Raw genomic sequence first — 25015 nt, 5'->3', positions numbered from 1 at the left:
GTAAGGCGGGTCTGATGTAACACAAGGGCTGCCTACACTTTCACATGCTGGAAGAAACATGCACTTGAAACAGTCTCTTGCCTATGGTATTGAAGTGATTATTATTACAAAAAATGATAAAATATTATTACTTTCATTGTCAGACACATTGCACTATTCATAATAATAATTTAAAATGAAGACACTGGAAGTAAAAACAATACTCCTATTATCCAGAACATCACCATTTCACCCTCTGTTAATCAGGATTTAAGGGTGTTGCTGGCTGGCTGTTTTCGTGGTGGCCAGTTCAATGTCAGGCAGGTGAGTGGAAAACAGACTTCACCCCCAGGAGGTGGCACAACTGGCTACTGCCTGCTGTTGCCAACGCGTGGTGGCCACGCAGTTTTTGACACAGTGCCAAGGAAATTTAAATGTGAGCCTTGAAAAGGACTCATCAGCAATAGAAAATTAGTAATCAGCCAGGTTGGAACTGATAAATGAGGAAATCAAGGCAATAAAAAGTAATGAGACTGATTGAAGGCAAAGTGGAAAAAAAGCTAGTGGCCTCTACTTAGAAATTATAGTTCATGCAAATTAGCCATAACACATGCAAATTAGTGAACCTCGACATTCTGTTAAAGAATGCTTTCTATCGGCTTCTAATTTTTATTGCTTACTGTTACCCAAATTGTTCTTTCTTTAGAACTTTTTCATATGACAAGACCAAAAGAGTGTCTTTCTTTCTTTCCCTTCCCTGCCTCCCTTCCTTCTTTCCTCTATTTCTCCCTTTCTTTCTTTTTGTTTCTTTCCTTCTGATTTTTTTTTTTTTAAATGGAGATCCATGGCTTGTGTGGGATAGTGAAATAAGCACTTAGGTAGGAACTGCAAGATATGCAGACAAGCCCCCTGTCGTCTTACTTGAAACTTTGAGTCAAAAAGTAACATCATAAACTGAGAATAGCTAAGACAGCTTTGAAAAGAAAGAACAAGCTTGAAGGACAAACATTTCCTAATTTAAACACTAATTATAAATCTACAGTAATCAAGACAGTATGCTATCAGAATATAGACAGACAAACAGATCAATGGTATAGAAAATAGAGGATAGAAATAGACTCTCATGTATATGGCCAACTGATTTTGAACAAAGGTGCAAACAGGTGCAAGGTTAGTTCTGTAGTAAAAGGATACTCTCTTCAATAAATGGTGTTTGAACAACTGGATGTCCATATGCAAAAAATAAACTTTGATTTATAACTTGTACCATACACAAAAGCTAATTCAAAGAAGATCATATATCTTAATATAAAACATAAACCTTCTAGAAGAAAACATGAGAAAATTTTTGTGACATCTAGTTAGGCAAAGATTTCTTAGATATGACACATAAAACACAATCCACGAAAGAATAAATTGGTAAATTGTACTTTGTGAAAATTAAAAACTTATGCTATTTGAAAGACACTATTAAGAAAATGAAATAAGCCACATGCAGGGAGATAATATTTGTAAATCATATATCTCACACAATACTTGCATTCAGAATATATAAAGAACTCTTACATTTTTATAATGAGAAAACAACCTACATTTTTAAAAATGGACCAAAGATTTGAACAGACACTCCACCAAAAAAGGTAAAATAATAGCAAATGAGCACATGAAAAGATGCTTAACATCATTAGTCATTAGGAAAATGCAACTTAAGAATATAATACCACTGCACATTTACTAGAATGTCAAAATTTAAAAGACTGATGATATCAAGTATTAACTAGGAATTGGAGCAACTGGAACTCATACATTCTAGGTGGGAATGTAAAATGGTACAACTACTTTGGAAAGTAGTTTAGTGGTTTCTTAAAATGAAACTCCTAAAATATGATTTAGTCATTCTACATCTAGGTATTTACATGAGAGAAAAAGAAATATATGTACACACAAAGACTTGCATAAAATTTCATAGCAGCTTTGTGTCTAATAACCAGAAACTGGAAACAACTGGAATGAATGGATAAGCAAATTGTTCACCCAATTTGAATGGATAAGCAAATTATTGTTATATGCATACAATGGATATAATTCACCAGTAGAAAGGAATGAACTTTTGCTAGGCATAACAATGATAAATCCAAAAATAATTCTGCTGTATGAAAGAAATCATACAAAAAAGAGTGCATGGTAGCATTTATATATAATTTGAGAAAATGCAAACAGATCAGCAGTTGCTTGGGGAATGGCAGGAGGGCAGGGAGGCTTGGGTCTATTCCTGATAGGATTGTTTAACGGGCGTGCATGTGTGTATGTGTATAAACTTATCAAATGGCACACTTTAAATATGTGCATCTTGTATGTCTATAAATCTGTTGAAAACAATAGGAACCAACATCAGCCATCTGATTAGCTCAGGCCCACTTGTAGGTTACAGAGCAGGAGGTCAAAGTTCAGAGAAAAAAAGGGCTTGCCTGAAGTCACAAAGCTGCAAAGACTTGAAATTCGGTTTCAGATCTGTCTGAGTAGAAAGCCTTTTTCCCCACTACATCACGGCCACTCATCTTAACCTTTCTAGGCCTCAGTTTCCTCATTTATAAACTATCTAGGTGAGTAAAAGTAATCTCCAAGATTGCTACTACATCTAAAATTCCAGAAATCTATGTGAAACAAGCTGATTCCACATACAATTTCATTCATTTAAAAAAAATCTCTCATTTCAGAAGACATCAAAATTCAAAGTTTACAATCAGGATGGTGAGCATTTTCATGAGTTAATGGCATGTCTGCATTTTTCCGTCAGTAACTGATGTCTGGATTCCATCACACACTCTTTGGTGTGAAGGACTATGGGAACACTTCCAAGGCCAGCCTTTGAGTGTGTTTGGTTGGAAAGGTTGGCCATTTACTATAAAGATGCTTTTCTGAAAGCTTCAGAAAGAAAGCGATAAAAAGCCATTAAAAATGAGAGATGAATGGAATAACTGTTTCCCATTTTCACTTTTAAAAACCAGGAGTCTTTGTGCTTTCTCAATACTCCCTGAGATGGTTACCATTCCAATAAAGCTTAACAGCAATGTGGATTTTCAGCAACTATCAAAGTAGTATCCATTTCCTACTTCTTTTGTATTCTATATACAGTCTATGCCACTAATACAGATTATATTTCCATTACCTTTTTCTGTTCACTGACTCACATACATTTAACTTGATTGCTAGGTCCCTGGATGCTGTTTTTCCATTGCTGGTTTCCATGATGTTATTTTTAGCATAGGAGGTACAGCCAATGGTCACAATATTCCAGACTGCACATCTGGCCTTTCAAATGTGTTTTGGAGTTCCCTGGATTTGGAAACATGTACGTCTAAACATAAAACTAGGGTTAGTTTTCTAAAGTATGACCAATGATAATAGCTGACACATTTGGTAGTTCACTAACAAAAAAGAAACTTTGGATACAATTGAAAAAAAAAAAAAAAAAAGCTGCGTACTTACAGGGAACAAGGCCTACCAGCCTAAATGTAGCTGACTGAACCACAGATCATGCTTGTCAATCAAATGGCCTTTTATCTTTCTTGTCTCTAAATATACCCTTTTACCACACAGCTCATTCTTTAAAAAAAATTTCTGTGGTCACAATGTCAATTGCTAACTTTATTTTCTATTTACATCATCCATTTATGAATACACTTTCCCTCAATTTAATTAGTTAGTGTCACTCACACTTTAATTGGGAACATTGTAAGACTGAGCTAAATTTGAAAAATGCCACAGTGTCAGACCAAGTCACATCAATCTTATAACTACACATCACAGCCAAAGGACAACTGAACAACACTCTCTCAAATATCTTTATACTGGAATTGGACTTTTACATTTTTATTTGAATGAAAATTATACATTAAATATAGGGAAAAAAACCTTTAAAGAAGAGAAAGATCATTTTTTTCCAAACCTCTCAATTTTAGTTCTAGTATCTTCAGTTTGGCATAATCAAAACTCAATGCAAAAGAATAGTGAGCTGAAGCGTGAGTGCTCTAAGAGCATAAATCATAAAATATTGCTGATGTTTCCTAGTGTTTGTGGGTTTTCAGACTACACCTACACACATCTAAACTGTTATCAATGATGTAAATAAGTCAAGACTTCAGTGATGCAGCAAAGATTTCAATACAACACAAATTCTCTGGCCACAAACAGTGAAGTGTTTTTCTTTGTGCCATGCTTTTAATATGCAGCAATAACTGCAGAATGACAGACTCCCTTAAAATAGAGGACAAATCCTGCCAAAGGAAATTTAATGGCTTAAATAGATGTTCCAGAGAATTACTCAAAAATTAATGTTCTGGTCGCAAGATATTATAGCCATTTTTATTAAGAACAAGTAACATGGTGAACCACTATGTTACAACAAAATATGGTAGGTATTGGCCTCTAATAAATTATTTATTGTCATATTTTTATATGTCTATTTCCAAATAAGACTGGACAGTCTTTGAAAGAAAAAAACTGTGTCATTTTACTTTTGTATTCCTATCACTAGCACAGTGTGCTGAGCTTATTGGATGGGTGGAATCTGGATGCATGGTGCATGGCTGCCTTCAGCTGTGCGTGTAGTACAATGTACAGGAGCCCCTGGCCAAGGATTACAAAACGTTCACATGACAGCCAATAGATTTGCCAGATGTTCAAGTTAAAATAGGTAATAACCAACATAAAATAATATCAAGCTATATAAGGGGACCCAAGAGTAAAATAGTTTAGAAGGCCGGCTTGATAAGAATACAGAATTTTACACTGGTAGGACCATCCGCAACTGATTAGCTCAATCTCCGGACTTTACGAGTAAGAAAACCACTCTGGGATGGTGAAGCAAAGGCCCAGCTTGCACAGAGAGCTGACTTCAGCTCAAGGCTTATATTACCTTAGGAAATCCCGACAAGTACATGCATTTGAGGTGGCTTTTCCTAAGGCAGCTGGCCCTGGGCAGATTGGGGCATCTACAGGAAGAACACAACCTAAAGGTTGTTTCCAAGGTGCTTACAATTTAATTTGACGTGTAAGGACATTTATATCAGCTAATTAGGTTCCATCCATGATGGAACGGGAGATGAGCAAATTGGAAGATGTGACGTTGGGCCTGGGGGGCTTGGGGGTGGAGGACATTGAGGTATCTGGGGCTACAGAGGGGGTGTGGGCAGACAGTCCAGGTGCTGGGAAACAGTATGCTAGGGATGGGCACAGATAGGAACAGAACTTCTACAGGGGAGGATAAGAGACAAAATTGCACTCACAAAGCAGGTTTCTGGGAGTTAATGAGAGAGGAATGCAGGTAGTCAAGGAAGAAAACTAGGATGATAGGATACTAGATTCAAAAGCAATATGAAGTCACAGTAGGACTGACCAGAACATTGATGTGGTGAAAATGGAATCTTGATTAGTGTAAAGATAGAGGAAAAAAAATGGACAGTGATGGGAGGTCCTATGAATGAGGAATTGTGAGCTTCCTGTAGAAATCAGGAATAGATGCTGATCATTACAAGCTAGAGCAGAAAGCAAACGAAAAAGACAGCAGCACTGGAAACATGGTTGAAAAAGAACCTACAGGTTTAAGTTTGGGACTTTTAATTCACAAGTTATTTTCAAGCTATTAATGAACAAATTAAGGACTATCTGATATCATTCTATGCAAGAGAAATTTCTATGATGGTAGAAATATATTCTATATCTGTACTAATATGTTAGCCACTATATATATTTAAATTGTTTCATGATCATAAGAAACTGAATTTTAATTTCATATAAGTTTAATCCACATAAATTTAGATTTAAATAACTACATATGACCAGTGGCTACATAATTGGGTACACAATGCAGGCAGAGAGCCATGAAATGAATGCCTAAGAAGAAGGAATAAAGTTCTACAAATAGGTTCTCTACTGCCATATTCATATTGTATATGTGCTATATTCTAGGCCACAATTTGTCTCAACTATACTGGCAACCATTTGTTACTCTCAAATGGAAAATTTAATTTATCCATCCTTTCCTGAAACGTTCTAGAAAGGATTTGAGACAGGTGTATAAATATACACAAATATAATAAAATGGAAAATAGATGAAATAAATGGAGAGAATATGAAATAGTAAGATACTACTAAGTATGAAGAATAAAGACAGCACATGGAAATATATGCCATAAAATGTTGCAGTTGCTTAAAATTATATTACATAAGCTTTTGGAAGTTGTGATCTTCCTACTGGCCCAAACAGAGGAAATAACAGGATCTCTAATAGGTATATTATCTACAGCACAGGAAGGAGGTGTGTGATTCAGGAGAATCAATGTTTTCCCTAGTCTGGAGTTTGAATATCTCTGACTGAATCAGATGAATCACCTCACCAAGTCCTGGGACTCTCGTTAAGCTTGGGAGCTGTGGGTTGGCGTGTTCCTCTCTGGAGCTGGAGAAGCAAAGGAAACTGGACTGTGGTGAGGGCAGGAAGCAGCAGACAGAGAGGTGGAGCAGATGCATGGAGATAAAGAAGGGGTCTTTGGTTCCACTGGCCCCCTGAGGCCCACATTTGTCCCCGAGAAACATGAAACACCCTCATTCTTAATAATAAACCCCTCTTCTCCTCTTATATTAGCTCTAGTTGGTTCTGTTCCTGTGAGCCAGATGAGTCTTAGTGCAGAGAGAAATGTCCTTCATGAGCTGACAGGGAGTAGACACCGTGTTAGTGGGCAACATTCCCAGTGACAGCTCTACAAGAAGGAACCGTGTGTTTGTTTCTGCATTTGTTCTCGCACTGCCCTTCACTGTGAAATGAGCACAGCGCTGAAGCAATGTCAGCGAGGGTCATCGACAGAATTTCACTTCACTGGCCCTCTCTACCCCACAAAGTGAAAAGTGCAATATCACTTACATTAGATTGAATGAAAATTAATTTTCTGGTCTTTCTGGGATTCCATGAATACATGAGCATGTGCAAGTCACAGCCTGAGGATCACCCTGCAACCACTACATAAAACATTGCTCGCCACAAATGAATCTATTTTAATAACAACTTTTTTAAGTGATGGAAATTTGTCTTTGTTTATCACAGGTGTTTTGTTGCAATGCTCATCCATGCTATGCTGAATCTAGAAACCTGAACATTACTTTCAACACCTCCCTCTTGTCTAGCCTTCTTCCATATGAGGTCTACCACAAGTCCCGTCAAACACACTCCCGGTGATGTGGGAATAGCCCATTTCTTTCCAGCTCCAGCCACACCAGCAGCACTGCTCTAGGCAAGCTGGCATCATCTCCAGGCTGCAGGGACCTAACCACTCCTTCCTGGTCTTTGCCCTCCACTCATGCACCTTTGCAATCATTTTCCTTCCTCTGGCTCCAGTGGTAATTTAAAAAATGCTGATCTGATCAAGCCACCTCTCCTGTTTTAAGCTTCCAAGGTCTGACTTCTCCCAGAGTGTTTAAAGAATGACCAGAGTCTTTACTGCTCCCTCAAGGCTCAGGCTGGATGGGCCCTGCCCTCCGTTCTGGCCTCCTGCCACTCTGGTCTAGGCACTCAGGTCTCTCCATTCCTCAAACTTGCTTTGCTCCCTCCTGTCTCAAGCCTCTATCTCAGGATGTTCCTTTTGCCAGGGCTGCTTTCTGTACTCTGCCACACTGCCTCTATTTCTTATCTAAATCAGTAAGTATATAGCTGTATGGTTTTTGATGAATGTCCAAAACCCCCACTGAATTGTAAGCTCCTTGAGGGGAATAAGCTTATCTATTCTACAAATCAGTTTCCCTCTTTGATGCAAACAGAGCCTGGAATATAGCAGATACTATTACTTATAAAATGCATATGATAGTAAGATCTGCCTCAGTGGCATTTTAAGGTATTTTAAGGACATTTATAAAATGTTGAATCCAATGCAAAGGTCTTTATTTTTACTTAGGTGATATAAGTCATATCCTATTGTTCAATAAGACGCCACAGTTCAACGTATTTCCCAAAAATGTGACCAGGAATATCTTTTTTAATGAAAATTAAGGTCTACTTCCAATTTAAGAGAAAATTATTGCAAACTATTTGCATAAGTTAAGAATTCAGTAATTAAATTACGTATTTCTATGTGAAATAAAAATAAAAAACTTATGAGGTTACATATTAGAACTAATATGAATAATATTTGCAACTTAGAAATCTATCTCCCTACAATGTAGTTATGGTGTCAGAAGGAAAGTGTATTCTTAAAACAATAGCTAAATGCCTTCAATTCACAGTACTTGGTACTAAATCCCTCGGCTATCACAATAGCTCTGTAGTCTTTTCTACAATAGTATGTCAAGCATTCTTACGCATGTATTTTATTGGCATCAGAAAAGCAACTGCAAATGTTTTCTCTTCTATGCAGAGTATTCAGAAAAAGACTCCATTGCTAAGCTCTGACAAATGGGCCTCCCACTACCATACTGGGTTCCTTTGCAAATACACAATTCACAATTATAAGCAATTCTATAAAATGCACACTATCTTCCCTGAAGACCAGAATACCTTGGAGTGGTTAAATATATAATTGGGTAATTTTCTGAAATGCTTATTATTTACTCGAGGCTCATTTGAGTCTCACTGGCAAATAGTATATCCCTGTTAAGTGTTATTATCTCCCAAAAGCTTCCATAATCTTCAGTGTTCCTTTAACGTTCCCATAGACATATCATATTACTTGGGGATGTGAGTCATGAAACACAGACGCTACCTGCGCCGGTCCCCTCATTTCAATGACAAGCTGGGCTTCCTCTTCCCTGAACTGGGGTTTCCAAGATTACAGTTGCAGTGGAAAATGAACAACAGGACTTTTAAACTTCCTTATGATTTAGATTATGTCTTAGCTGGTTGCAAATCTCATTATCAGCTTTACAGCTGTTTTTCTACCTTGATTTATTTTTATGTTTGGATCAGAAGGAAGAATGGTAAAATTGCAGCCTAGAGGTTTGCTTTGGAAAATAAAGTTTGAAGTTAGCTGTTGTTGATTTATGCCCAGTGTGCTATACTTAGTGTGAATGTACAGTTAAGCATATTTTATAGGTAATTACTCCTTGTATTGCTAGGACGATGGCTACAGAAGCTGTACACAGCCTAGAACAACACCCAATTCCTGAAACCGTACCTTCTAAAGTGCTATATTAGGTAAATAAATTCTGATGATGGTGGTGGTATTTCATCCAAAAAGAGATATTAGGTAAATAAATTTTGATGATGGTGGTGGTATTTCATCTAACAGGAGATCTTACTCCCTCAGAAACCAACATCTTTTACTACTTGCTTTGTCATATATGAACAATAAAAACTCACCAAGATCACTGATTTCACTGAAATGAACAGAAAGTAAATAGTCTGTAACTGAAGTGAGCATGTTCAAACTAAAATAGGGAGCAAGAAATCCAAAACAAAAATTGCTCTGAGTTGTTTTAGAGGGTGAAGTGCCCCAAATCCTTTTACTTCTAGCCTCTACCGCTCTAGGGCCTACTGTTTTATTTAATAACATAGTATTTTAATAGTAATAAACTCAAGTTTCCCCTTTATGTCACTAATAGAAAGTAATTAAATTTTGGTCTTTCCTATCTTGAAATTAGGTTGTTTTAACTCACAATACAGAATGTGTAGTTCTTTTGTTTATTTTTCAAACAAACACAATATTAAGAAAACTCAACAGCTTTCAACAAAATTTCTACTATGACATGGAGCCTACAGAACCCCCTATTGTGCCTGGTGTGACCTTGGTAAAGTACTGAAATAGGACCCTTAGTTACTATAACAGGAATGACTTGTGCATACTGTTGCTGACCACACATTTTTTTTTTTTTTTTGCTGTAAAATTATCCTTGCTATGCCATATGGACAACCCCTTCCTGTGGTTCCATGGAACACAGTTTGATAAACATAGATCTAAAGACACTACAGAGAGACTGAGATGCTAGAGTCTCTGACGTATCCATTAGTAGGTACTTTCCATTAGTAGGTACTTACTGATTTCATTGTGCTTATTCACACTGAGTCTGATCAATTTCATAGAAGTAGTAAATAATAACTCTTGATTTAGGGGCCAACAGCCAAGGATCATAGCATCTTCGAATGGGAAAGAGGATTTGGAAATGAAATAAGAGTCATGAATAAAAGGTGGAGAAGGATGATATAAAAAGTAAATAAAAATATGAGTTATGAAATTTTCTTCCTGTACCACATTGAATCATACTCTGGAGTTCATTTCTTTTAGTGCACTTCTCAATTCCATTAGAATGTGGTGATTCAAATTTCAGACTACATATCGTTCAATATTATACTTGATTATAGTTCAGAAGCACATTAAGTGAATTTTACCTCATTACCCATTGATGGTTTATTTAGAATACAAAATTTTCAATAAAGGACTTAAAAGTTATACTAACAACCCAGTTAAAGTAGCCTACCAATGCTATCAGTAAAAGAAGAGAAATAATAACGAATGGTAGCCTTGGTAAAGCAAACCCATTTATATTCCTACATATATTCCTTCTTATAAAAGACTAGTTTGGAAAATATGATTATGTGCAATAAATCTAAATTGAGAATTTTACTAAGAACTCCTATCAATAACTTTCAGAGCATTTGTTTTTGCAAGTGTGTATTTATGGAACACTTTATACCTCTTTATAATGTTGATGCTCAATTCAAAGGAACTCTTTCCATAATTTATCAATGTAGAAAATGTCAAAAGAAAAATAAGGTTTTTACACTTTAGCCACAAAACTTCAATTAAACCTAAGCCACAGCTTCAGGTTTCCCACTTGAGTTATAAGTTTCTAGAATACATTCTGAAATTGAGGAGCTATCACACCTATTGGATACAGGAACTGTGCCAGTCATTTTGGCACACAATCTGATTTAATTATCTCTGAGTTCAGAATTATTTTCATTTTAAAATGAGGAAATCATTCAGCTCAATCTCTAGTCCAACAGGTTTGTAATAGAATCAGCACTATCTGACTACAAAGTCCATCCTCTGCCCAAGGTTCCTGAATCCTGAATGTGCAGCCAAGTCCTCCACTAGCAGGCTGAGCTGCCCATTCCCTAAAGGAATACCTTTTTGACAGAGACTTCCAGGTGTTGGCTTAAATTCTTTTCTCTATTTTCCAGGATACATTACTCAGGCTCCCTTGCAGGTGTGGCCAAATGACGAAGGCCTAGCTTAAGGAATTTAAGGTTGTGTGCCATTTCTGGGCCAGGGTTTGTACGAAAGACACATGTCTCATTTATAATTTCTTTCCCCTCCACCAGGTGGATCATGGATATGGGGAGTGGCCTTGAAGATACTGACAAGGCACAATGTGAATGTAGAAGCCAGAAGGAAACAACCACAGACCCACCTGAAATGCCCACCCTGGAACCAAGCTGCAGTTGTGGGTGAGCCATTAAATTTCTGGGTTTATTGTTACAGCAGTTTCGTCTACAATAACCAGTAAAAACTTTTTTCTAGAGGCCCCATAACCTGACAATCCATGCTGGTGGAGCCAAGGACTGAGACTTGGCTGTAAATGCTGCCCTAACTATTTCCACCTCAAAGACAATGGTTGACAAAAGATGAAAAAGTTAAGAGCGTCCTCCACGAAATGTTTGCTAGCGAGTCCAGATTTTAGAACTTGATAACTGGCAGGAGCGTCCCTGCATTCATTCCGCAGGCGCGCTGGTACTGGTGCCGGGGAGCCGGCCAACACTGAGTGCGGGGCGGAGCGCCTGGGAAGACTGGAGAACAGGTATGTCTTAGGAACACCAGGTAGTCGGACCGTGGTGGAGAGAACGGATGTACAGAGTTCACACTCAGTGGACCCTCTTTGAATGTGGGGGCACCAAGCATTCACTTCACATTCTAGAAGGTGGTCGTTGTAGGCTGAAGTGTGGTCTCCCAGTTCATACGTTGAAGTCCTAACCCCAGTACCCCAAAATGTGACTGTTTTTGGAGGTAGGGTCTTTAAAGAGGTAAAGTGAAGCCATTAGAGTGGGCCCTTACAGAATCTCACTGGCGTCCTTGTAAGAAAAGGAGATTAGGACACAGACAGGCATGGAGACGAGCTCGTGAAGATCCAGGGAGAAGTGAGCCCTCTGCAAGCCAAGGAGAGAGGCCTGAGGAAAAACCAACACTGCTGACACCTTCACCTCAGGCTTCCAGCCTCCAGGACTGTGGGAAAATAAATTTCTGTTGTTTAAGCCACCCGGGCCGTGGTATCTTGGTATGGCAGGCTGAGCAAACTAGTACCGTGGTCAATTACTGAAGCATTGCTGTATGTGAGCCATGAGGAAGAGCTGACGCTGGCGCGCCACTGGCAGCTGGGGTGCCATTCCTCACTCTTCTCTCCTCTCAGTACTTTTCACTGGCTCTCATACAGCGTTTCCCTCCATAAATATGTAATTCCAAGATGGATGATTTTCCAGTGAAAGTTCAGAAAGCAGAAAATATGAGAAATATTAATTTCCCAAACTCCTGTGTAGAATCAGTAACGGAACATGCAAGATAACTTGGAAGGCATTCAGATTTTACTGGAAATAAATAAATAATACACTTGCTTGGTTCAGGTGTTATATATTTATTTCCATCCTGACATTAGAACATTAAACCACTCCTCCTCTTGCTAAATTGGTATGCATTTAAAACATTAAATTCTCTCACTGTCCTGCTTTGGAGCCAAGTGGTATAAACTCTCATGAATATGTAAATCAACCCCTCTAAGCACATTATTAATTATTTCAAAGATAGTTGGAGGTCACCAGCTCATACCAATTTCTATGCATGAAGTCTCATTAACCCAAGACATCACACAGTGAGGAGAAATAAAGTTTTATCACAGTCATTAAACGTGGGTACGTGCGTGTGTGTGTTTAAGTGGCCGAAGCAACACGAGTCTGAAACGCGGCACCAGCAGGCTCGGCATAAATGCACTGGATGATGATGGTGGTGAGGAAGGAACAGAATCTACAGCTACAACAATTAAACAAACACCTGTCTGAATCAGGCAGTATGTATTCAAAATCCAAAGGGATTTCGGCCTCAAATAAAACTAAATTTTCTTGACCCAAATGGCCCTGCCTTCTTCCAGAATGAAGTTCTCACCAGCTGCAAAAATCTGTAGCTCATGAAGACACAGCACACATCTCATTTCCTGAGACACTAGAGAGATTTCACGGACTGCGCTGCACAGCGTGTGTGTAACATTGCCACTGCCAAGTGCGACTTCGGCTGCCTCCAGTCAGCTTGTGTTGAGGTGGTTCTCAGCTCGGATACAAACCGAGGGGCAAACTGAAGTGGAACCACCCAAAACACCAAATGTGAAGCAGCTGATAGTGGTGTGTACAACACTGACAAATGGAAGAAGAAATTTAACTTAGGCAGTGAGCTGTGCTTTTTGAAATTCATCATATGGACACAAGACTCTAATTCTCACCCAATTGCAAGCAAATGTTAATGTCATCCAAGCAACTCTTCCAGGTCACTATCACAGTTTGCTTGTATATCGCTGATTGTGAACTCAAAATTTATCTGATGAAAAACACAATAAACTATTTTCACACCCGATAACAACCGAGATAAGGAAGACAGCCATTATCTGCTGTAATTAACTATACACACACACACACATAAAACCAAAATAAGAATGAAAACCTCAGATGTTGGAATAACTTGCACATGTATTCAGAGTTTCATGACGAGGGCTATTACTGGAATTTAGACAGTTCTGGAGTGGTATATTTGGCAAAATCTTCCGGCATCAATTTGAAAGTTAAAAGCAGGCAGATACCTATATTATTTAGGGATGTATACATAGGTGGTGATATGGTAAAGAAAAGTAAGGAATGACTGTCACTAAGGTCAGAACAGTAGTCATACCTAGCCATACCTAGGTGGCAGGAGCAGGGTGTGATAGGGAGGTCACACAGAGGGCTCCTGGGATGCTGGCCATGCTCCTGCTCTTGATCTGGGTGGTGGTTACAGAGGCTTTTTATAACTGTACAAATCTATCACCCATATAAATGTGTTTCAAACACTGTTGTGCATGCATGATAGGGCTCACAATCAATTTCAGAATGCATCCAATCATTTAAAATGATATACTTAAAGGTCAATTAGTATTCTATTGATGACTTTTATTAATATAATTCCTCCAGCCCCAGGAGAGCACCCACTGTACAGATAATTCAGACCGAACAGATTCAAAAGTTGTGCTGACTGCTAATAAGACAGGGGAAGAGGATTCATAGATATATACGAAGAGAACTTGAAGGTAGCTGTTCTGAACAACTCTTGGTAGCTATCTTAAGCACTTGCAGGCATCTTTCTAGGTCTCCTTGGATAAGTAAAATAATAAATTTATACTCTAAAAATGGTTTGCTTTTGCCCTTATAAAACAAAGGTAGAATGCTCTCTTTTCAAGAGTTTGGAGAAGAAAGGGGTGGAAAGAAATTATTTTTGCTTTCTCTGCTAGCTATTCAGAACATTCCCACCTTCTGTTTTCTACAAAATAAAAATTTTATTTTTAACCATTTAATAAGGTGCAGGAAAAGAGGGAAAAAGGCAGGTTGGCAAGTAGAAATTCAAGCAAAGAAAGAACCGGGGGCGATGTTTACTTGGACACGAGGCTCCTCCTAAAGATGAGGGAGCAATGCTGCTGGTGCCATTTCTAATAGGCGCAGAGGCTCGCTCCACCTGTAGTTCACTAACGACACACGTATGCATCAAACAAACATAAAGTCCCGTTGTCCTCTCTCAAGCAGGATTCTATAAAGGCAGCACATCCAAGGCCAAACACACTACGGAACAGACAGTGCCTTGTTGATCCAGCTAGAATGGGCCCTGGAACACCATCAATTTTGTCCTACAGCTCTTTCTCTGGTCCTTGTCCACGTACCAGTCGCTCCTTATAATGAACTCACTTGATTGAGTGCTGCTCCTGTTGCAAGCAGGGAGAGGAAAGCTGAAAAGCGACTTCAATAAATTTCACGTTTCGCCCTCCTCTCCCCCCAGTGTCAGGGCTGCAGTAGTGTGTTTACAGCCCTGTTTGCTTTCTCCTCCTGGGCACAGGGCCAGGCCGTATTTCCTCGCCATGCCCTCCCCTCCCCCGGCGCACCCGCGTGGCTCGGCAGGGCCCCGGGCTGAGTTCTGCTATAATGAAGGTGGGAAGAAGTGACGCGCCCCATTTGCAGGCCTGGCCTCGGGACATTAATGTCTCCAGTGTGATGCGTGGCTCTCTCGTCCTCCGCCAGCCTGCCCCATGGAGAGCATCCAGCAAGGACTCGGGGTTGCCGAGGACGACAGAGCCACCAGACGGCAGAAGTTGGGGTCCGAGCCCCTGAAGGCTGGTGTGGCGCAGAGGCCCCGCGTCCAACCCGCACCAGACCATGACACGCGTGGAGGTGAACCTTGACCTCGTGGAGGTGAACCTTGACCTCGTGAAGGCACTGCGTTTCCGGTGTTGCTTTGGTTGGAGGAGTTAGAGTACTGGCCTGACTTTACACTGCCCCATACATACATCCAAATCCAAGGAAAACTGTCAAAATTGCTAAATCTACCTCCCCTCCCCCAAGTAAAAAAGAAAGATGTTTAGCATTAACCTCAGAAACTTAGGAAGCTTAATTTGATTTCAGCTAATTTTGGAGCAGAAAGGACATCATAAAATCTTTTTTGTTTCCATAATCTAGTCTTTCAAGCCTCTTTCAAACTTCTTAAGTGAAACATCTTCAAAGCTCAATTTTAGACATATATATTCTTTGAGTTCTGACTATTCGACAACGAACCAATCATTTTCATGGACAAAATTATGATGATGACTAATTAAAGCTGGATTAAAATAACTTCCAAGTACAAATTCTGCCATCCTAAGTGTGAGATCTTCATTTTACCGGAAGTTTTGTTATACTTTCTCAGGGTGTGATATGGAATTTTATTTCTCTGTGAGTCAAAAATGAGTAGTAATTAAAGCTATTAGTGAATGCTTATTATATATAAGGTGATGGGTGCACTTACAACTTTGACTCAAGCAGTACAAAAGCAATCCATGTAACCAAAACATTTATACCCGTGTAATATTTTGAAATAAAAAAGAAAAAAATTAAAAATAAGTAGGTAATAAATGATAAGATTGTCTGTGTTGAGCAAATATTAGACAATTCAGTTTGTTCTTAATAAAATAAAAAAAAAAGTCTGTAACATTTGAAAGCCACTTTTTATGTAATATGGGGAAACGCTTATAATTGAAGCCACAGTTTTTTAAAAAGGCCAAAACAATACACGATAAACAATATTGTGACAAACTGAACTGAACTATATTTTCTTATGAGTATTTTTGGAGATATATATTAAATTATCTCCGACAGAATCATGCTGTGCAGAGAGTTACTACGCAGCTGAAAGACAATATAGTTGTTTCTAACCTTTCTCATTTTGTGGTTATTTGCTATATTCTTTTTTAATAGCAAAATACACAAACATGTAACATTGTATTTGTTGTTGTTGTTAAACATTAAAGGAAAGAGGTGCCAGAGAAGATAAGTTCTCAATAATAAATGTCATTTAAAAAAAATAAAAGCAAATTTCTATGAGCATTATGTTTAAAGAACCAATAATGAGGTGGCAATATTCCCAGAAATTATTTAAAAGGATTTCAAGGAAAAATTACAAAGCAGCATAGTTAAATTCATTAATTCCCTGCCTCATTCACTATTAAAACCAAGAAGTTGAGCCCAGGAGTATATAAGATGCTAAGGATGTCATTGACATTACATTTAAAATAAAATAAATTTCAAAAGGTATTTAAAGCATAATTAAAATATAGTAGAATCCATATAATGCATTTTAATGAGATAGATCTTGACCACACAAACTTTTTGTCTACATAGAGTTTTAATTATTATGTGGCAAAAGACTAGCAACATTAAAGCTAATTTGCACACATTCTTTACAAAAATATAAGATATCCAACTCTGCTAACTTTTCCTGTGACTATAGGGGGCTGTCAATAGTGTGTTATATGGACAATATTTTTGAGAAGAATATACTCAACCTGTCTCTTAAAGAAAAGGTGATGCTTTTAAAATGATTGAGGAAAAAATTGCAAAAGAATCTTACACATTCTCAAACATATGAAAAGATGCTCAACCTTGTTTAACATTTAGAAGAAAGCACATGGAATAATATTTCTCAAATATATAATTAGGAAAAAAATGCAAAAGTTTTCCAGCTCCTCTGCCCGGTAGGCCGTGGAGAGCCTGCTGGTCCCACACATGCAGGTTGGAAAGAAAGGGGCACCACTCCTGGGAGGGGAACTAGGAGATAGTAAAATGAATATATATTTCCCTTCCATACAGCAACCCCTCTTCTAGGCACTCTATCTCAATGATACTCTGGCAACAATATGAAAATATGTGTGTGCACACAAGTCTATTAGTTATAGTAATATTTGTAATAAAAAATGAAAACTAAGTGTTCAACAATAAAACGTATATCTATACAATGGAATTCAATGATGCTATATTTTTAAAAATAGGAGAAAATATCTATATAACAGTAGAAAGTGATCTCTAGAACATAATATGTTCTGCAGAGAGAAAAAATCAAGGTGGGGAAAATGTGCATAATATTCTACTTATTACTTTAAAAGGAGTTGATGCAAATCTATATCAATAGTGACATCATTTATAATATTTTTACTTATTTTTTAAAATCAGTGATTGTTTCTAGTAAAGATTTACCTTTAGAGGGAGAAAAGGAATATTGAAAAGAATGAGGATAAAAGCTATACTTTTTTTGAGTATAATATATTCTATAGCTTTGGCTGTGGAATAATGTAAATATTTTGCCTGTTAAAAAACAGGTACATTTGGATCTCTGTATCATTTTGAAATATATTTTTTTAACTAGATTCACATTAAAACTAAGTATTTAAGTAGATTAAACCTAAAACCTGACCATTGAGTCAAGGTATCCCATAGTTTCAAATCACAATTTTCAAAATTAATGAGGCATATTTAATCATATTGCAGTCATTAAAATATATATGTAGTGAGAAGGAATTACCTCACTCTATTTACAAAAATTACCTCAAAAGGGATCCATGACTTAAATATAAAAGATAAGCTATTAGAAAACACAGAATTAAAACCTTCATGATCTCTGACATGGATTCTTATATTTGACACCAAAGACACGAGCAACAAAGGAAAAAACAAATGTACTGGATTTCATCAAAGTTAAAAACTTTTGTTCATCAAAGAACATTATCAACAAAGTGAAAAGACATCCTATAGAATGGGAGAAATATTTGCAAATCATATACCTTATAAGGGTCTAGTATATGGAATATACAGAGAACGCTTACAACTCAACAACAAAAAGAAAAACAACCCTACTTAAAAATGAGCAAAGGACTTGAACAGACATGCCTGTACAGGAGATAGATAAATGACAAACGACACCTGAGAAGATCTTCAACATCTCTGGTCATTAAGGAAATGAAAATCAAATCCACAATAAGGTATCACTTCACGCCCACTAAGATGAGCACTAAAAAAACCCAAAAGGACACTAACAAGTTCTGGCAAGAATGTGGAGAAAAAGAAACCCATTCACATTGCTGGTGGCAATATAAAGTGGCACGGTGGCTGTGGAAAACAGTTGGCAGTTTTCCAAAAAGTTAAACATAGAACTCTGCTTCTACGTACATATCCAAATAAATAAAAGCATGTGCCTACCCAGAAACTTGTATATGAACGTGTACCGCAGCATTATTCATAGTAGCCACAGACTTGGAAACAACACAAATGCCCTTCAACACTTGAATGGATAAACAAACTGCGGTGTAACCATACAGTGTAACACTACTCAGCCATGAAAAGGAAAGGAGTACTGACCTGTGCTACATCTTGGATAAACCTCAAAAATATTAGGAAACATCCAGAATAGGAACTCCATAGAGACAGGGTTGTGCTGGGCAGGGGCTGGAGCCAGGGTAAGGTGGTGGTGGGGGGGGGGGTGATTACTTAATGGGTACAGGGTATTCTCAGGTGACGAAAAAGTTCCGAAACTAGAGAGAGGACGTGGTTGTAACAACATTGTGAATGTGTCACACACCACTGAATTGTACACTGTAAAATGTTTAATGTATGTTATATGAATTTCACCTCAATTAAAAATTATATATGTAATAATAGTATAGTGCAAGTAAAGGGTGTTTTGTGATGTTAAAATATTTTTCAAAAATTTAAATATTAAACAGTCCAGCTTTATCTCCTTCTTCTTTAATTTCTTTCTTCATATGTTATTTCATGTATACCAAGTATATATTCAACATTTTTATTGATAGCAGTGTACAATTTAAATATCTGGATGATACTACTCTAGATCCAAGGTTAAAAAATCTAAAGCTTGCAGGGTGAATCTAACCCACAGACGCACTTTGTGTACCTTGGCTGAATGATATTTTCAAACTTATTTTCAATGCATTTGTGCAAGTTACCCATTCTCTAGTTCAACACAGTTCCTTCATTCCTTAGAGTTTTACACCTTTTGTGATCTAAATATTAATGTTTCTTACACAGCAATGATCGAATTCAAATTTTCAACCCTCTGCTAGGAATTAGGTATGTGTTCACCAAAGATACTTTTTCATCAATAGTTCTTCTTCTTTTGCTTTTCATTCATATTAGAAATGGAGAAAAGAAGTGCTAGACTTACCTACACACGGCAGGGTGTAGCCGAGCTGGGGGTCGTGGACAAACTGCCGATCATTGAGTCTTGTCACACAGTATAAGTGGAAGCAGTCTAAGCAGATCACGTGGCGATAGTTGCACTGGAAAACCAGGACAGGGCTCCTGCATAGACACAGAAAGATGTTTCCTCTAGTACCTTTACGGGTGAAAAGGTAACATGTGCTTTAGGACATTTTCTGTAATCCTGTGGGGTTGCTTAGATTGCGTTCTCTGCAAAGACCTGAGCCGCTAAGCGTGGAGCTTGTATACACCAATGCTGCATCTTAAAAATTGGAGGCACTCCATGCACTATGTAGAACCTTGATGTTCCTAATTTTATATTTCTTATGGGGACACTTTCATCAATCAGTTGTTTAAACTTGAACTTAAATATAAATCTCCTTCTGGAAGTCTTCCCTTACTCATTCTCAGTTAACCTACTAAATCTTCCCATCCACTCACATATATCGCTATTGCTCCATTATTATATCATAGCATTGATATCTCCCCCTCTCTTACACACGGTGATGTCCTTGAAAGTAGATACTGGGTTTACTTCATCGATATTCTCACAGTACCTGGCATCACAGAGTTTTAAATAAATGTTTTCAGAATTTAATTATAATAATAGGTAGAATATGAACTTCCCCAAAGTCAAAAGGAAAAGTACTATTGTACCAAAGTAAGGATGTTAAACAGTCGCTCACATTTCACTGGCAAATAGAAAAGCAAAATTTAGGGATAAAATAAATTCATATAAATTCAAATAAAAAAATATTCAACAAGGACTTTTCTACTATGACGTTTTATCTATTTTACCACCGCCATCTCATCCCAATATTCAACTTCTTAAATTATGATTAGGGGATTACTAATAAATTGATATTTACACGTCCTAAAAATTTTGAATTCCCTTAAAACACTTTGCAGAAAAACAAAATCTCTTTAAAAATCATTTATTTTTGCTGGCAAATGGACTACACAAGTTTATGTTAAGCAGAAGACAAACTGAATATGTTAATTTGAGATCAGCACCAAGGCAATATTAATAGTAAGAAAGTTATTGGAGTCTATTTAGATAAGCGTATTTCCTATGTAATGACAACAAGATACAAAATAAGCATGCTCATTTCCTACCCAATTCTTAATGGCTGTAAGAGCTCTTCAAAAGCCCTTTCACTAGAAAAATTAATATTAAATATTAATATTATAGAAGATAATCCCTTAACAACTAAAAGATTTGCAAAATAGTGCTACCCAATTTATTTCAAAGCAATATCTGATACAAAACAAAGTGGAAAAAAATCACTTGGTATTTTAATGCCATGGATCTATAGGTAGTTGGCCAAATTAATCTCAGCAAAAGTGTACCTGGACATATTTATGTGCATCTTGTTTCGCTTCTCTGAACCTGCCAAAGTCCTTTGAGGACCTTCATTTCCATTTCCAGGGCCTTAGCCAATTAGGCATCGACTGTGCTCTGAACTGTCAACTTTTCCCCTTTCGACATCTTTCCCCCTGAAGACAATATATTTATGTTTTCCTGTTTCTAACCTAAGAGTCATCCACATGCACATGCACAAGCACAAGTACACTTATAGTTTGTTCACTCTGTGACCCTATATAGCTGCTATGCATTATCTTACTTTCTCATAGCTAAATTATGTGAACAATATTCTCCATCTTGCTCTCAGCAACATGGCTGGCTAAGCCTTGATAGACCCCTAATCTGCTATCAACACATGGAAATAACTGGAGAAAATATTTGAACATTTATAAAAAATGTTCTTATATGTAACAAGGTTTAAAAGAAAGATGAGAAATGACCCTGTAGAGGAAATAAAAAGAAAACTTACAAAGCCAAAGCAGTCAGCCCATAAGCCACCAACACAGTGGTCCAGAGAGACATGAAGGTACAGGGAATGCTGCCGTTGGTCCAGCTTTTGTGTTCTTTTCCATCCCTAGCAGAAAGGGTTCTCTCTCACATGGGATGGATAACAGCACACTTTGATGGTTTTGCCTTTCAGTTATAATATGGTCCAGAGGGACTTCTAGAAAATCCTCAGAATTTCAATTGTTCTACTGTATTAATGACATCCTGCTGCTATTTGGGACAGATTAGCAAGATATGGTAAATAAATACATTGGAGAACATGGTGCGAAATAAACCCTATGTGGGGACCCAACACATCAGTAAGGGTTTTAGAAATCCAGGGTTGAGGCATGGAAGTACACACCCTCCAAGTTAAAGACCATTTAGCCTGTCTTACCCCTCTGACCACCGGGAATGAAGCACAAGGCACCTGCAGGCTGTGAGTCCCGAGACTCTGGTTCCCGCAGAGCATAGAGTGTCCTCCCAGGGACACAGGAAGAGTCCTGTTAAAAACTAAGCTGCAGCTGCACCAGGCCACTTCAACCTCTTTGAACTAAGACACAGGTAGGAAGAATAATTCACCATACTGCAGGGGCCATTGATCCTAATCATCATTAAGAGGAAAGCCACTGCTACATATGGGGCCTGGAGGAATCCATATGGTATCCAGGTGGCCCACCAGAGTATCTCATGGCACCTCCCTGTGCAATGTGAATGCCCTTGGCAAATGGTCAAGGGCGGCGGTTACGGCTTGATAGCACAGGGAGCCAGGACTGAGACTGTTAGGATTTACCCGCCACAGCAGCTAACGTCAATAACACTTACTGTCGCAAACCGTGAAGACACTTCAGAGAGAGTTTTAGAGACTCCCTACATTGAATAAAAATAGGAGAAGTGAGCACCAGGTAACAGGGGTTTACCAGACAGTGAGCAGTGAAGGACTAGGGCTGAGACACGTGCACGTGGTCAGCACGGAGTGAGGACAGAGAGTCATTTAACTGCCTTGAAGGAAAACCATTGCCCAGACACAGTGTGGAGTGTGACCATGGGAAGGAAGCTGCAGTGGCAGCGAGAGAAGAAACCACATGTGTGTTTTTGCACATCCACTTTGGAAAAGAAAGACATTTATAAGTTACAGAGAGTCAAAAGTGATAGATGAGTCACCCAGGAATTCTCACCTTCTATCACTAACTCTACACAGTCAACTCATACACATATTCATGCATAGAGATAGATGGATGTGTATGATGATTATAGATAATATATATATATATATATATATAGATAGATATACAGGCAATGGTATATATGTATATCTTGATAGATAGATAGTGTATGTATGTATTTCACATAGAATAATCAGTTGGAATTCTTGATACAGTTATGAGGTAAGATTGCTCATCTCTTATTAAGAATATTCCTAGCAGTTATGGCAACTTAGGCGAGGGATATATATGACACCCATGAAAAGTTATTAATCACCTGAGAAAATGAGTAAAGACCATTTCAAGACTAGAGAGTCTATATCACTAGTTCCTAAGAGCTAGATCAAAGTGGAGGATGGTAACTAGTGTTTGTGAGCACCTATTTTGGATCAGGTGCCTTGCTAGGAAGCTCACATACTTTTTCCGTTTCATCCTCCCCAAATAAACTTCCCCTCCTCAACCACCCATCCTGTTCTCTCTGCACCTCTGTCCCCTCCAGCCGGACGGTCCTCACGGAGCCTCGCACTCTTCTGGATCCATGACTCCCAGATGCACTCTCTCTTTGCTGTCATTGCTATAGTGTAATACTAGCCCTTACATTCAAATCCAAATCCCAAATTTCTAGGTCCATCTCAACACCAAAGATCTCCAGGGAACTTTTTAAGAAGCCCAATGCCTCACTGATTCTTCTCTTTTTCTTTGCCTTTCCTCAGTACTTACTCATAAAGTCCACCCTTAATGTACTTCAGATATTAGCTTCACTTTTATTTAAAGTGTTTCATATATTCCTACCTTAGCTGTCAACATATTAAATGGAAAGTCATGAAATGAGAGAGACCATATTGCTTAACCCCTTCATGGCCCATGCCTCACCTAATATAGTGTTGAGCACATGATAGTTATGCAATCAATAGTTACTGATAATTCTAGTGGGTACATAAATGAAGCACAATGTTTGTAATCTCTGGTATTTTTATTTTATAATTTCTCTGCTCCCATTCACACATTTTTCACTCAGTTACATACTGAGCATCTACTTTGGCTAAAGTAGGCACTTAACAAATACACATAGACTGTTGCACCCAGTGAATGTATGAACACTTTATAGTTATACTTGGCTTAAGCGCTGGGAAACACACGTATACAGTCACAGGGCATAGTCTAGGGACACAAGATTCTCATGGAAAAGTATTACAAGAAAGTGCATGTAGTCACCAAACTCTGACAGCATAGAAGCTAGGAGAAGAGTGAATTATTGGGTCAGGATGGATCCATTAGGGAACTTCAACTGAATTTAAAGAAATGGGAAAATTAACATGGTTCTCACTGGAGAGAAACATGGTTTCTGGACAGAGGAGAAACACAGACATGTAGCAGAATCCTTAGAACAGGAAAGCAATCAGGTGGGCTGACTGAAAAGATGTGTCAGGAAAAGAATGGGAGAAAAGATGAAAAGGGTTGAGGACGGAACAGATTCTGCTCAGGGAAGGGGGATGATTCTAGGAGACAAACCTAGCATATGGCTTGGTTGATTGTGGGGTTCACTGAAGAATTCAGTGAACGCTATGGTCTGAATGTTCTCACCAAATTCATATGCTATCCCAAGGTGATGGTATGAGGAGGTGAAGCCTTTGGGTGGTAATTAGGTAAAGAGGGAAGAGTCCTCATGAATGGGATCAGTGCCTTTATTAAAGAGACCCCAGAGAGCTCTCCCTCACCCCTTCTGCCATCTGAGGACACAACAAGGTGAGAAGGCCCTGGCTATGAACCAGGAAGCGGTCCCCGCCAGACACCGCGTCTGCCAGTGCCTTGATCTTGGACTCACCAGTCTACAGAACTGTGAGAAATAAGTTTTCGTTGTTTATACCTCGCCCAGTTTATGGTAGCCTAATTGAGCTAAGCAGCCTAATTGAAATAAACAGCTTTAAACATGGGAAGGGAATGATGATTTAGTAAGTTTACTTCTGAAAACAGTTTGGAGGGAAAGAAGCTGGAAGTAGTGAGAAGTTTTTGGAGGTCATGTTAGTAATTTTGACATGAGTTACTAAGGAACTGGACCATGATGTGTTGGTACGAGGAGTGGAAATGAGAGGGTAGATGGGGATGACATTTCAGAGCAGGACCTGTCAGCACTCATCTTCTCATGTTCCTCCTGACATTCTTCTGTGCCCTTTGCTCAAATTATATACATATAAATGT

The 25015-nt window shown here is 38.2% G+C and overlaps 1 protein-coding gene across 3 annotated transcripts in view; it reads right to left on the bottom strand.

Moving 5' to 3' along the window:
* Positions 1-25015, bottom strand: part of PRKN (parkin RBR E3 ubiquitin protein ligase) — a 1194517-nt gene that overhangs the window by 366274 nt on the left and 803228 nt on the right. For all 3 annotated transcript variants that reach the window (XM_076002808.1, XM_076002810.1, XM_076002809.1), the window contains exon 7: positions 19725-19861. In XM_076002808.1, the coding sequence (XP_075858923.1) occupies positions 19725-19861 (137 nt within the window). The remainder of the gene's footprint in view (positions 1-19724; positions 19862-25015) is intronic.

Source organism: Microcebus murinus, chromosome 5 (genome assembly GCF_040939455.1).
Source record: "Microcebus murinus isolate Inina chromosome 5, M.murinus_Inina_mat1.0, whole genome shotgun sequence".
Classification (NCBI taxonomy): Eukaryota; Metazoa; Chordata; class Mammalia; order Primates; family Cheirogaleidae; genus Microcebus; species Microcebus murinus.
Note: the sequence above shows the minus strand (reverse complement) of the source record. Positions and strands in the feature narration are given on the sequence as shown.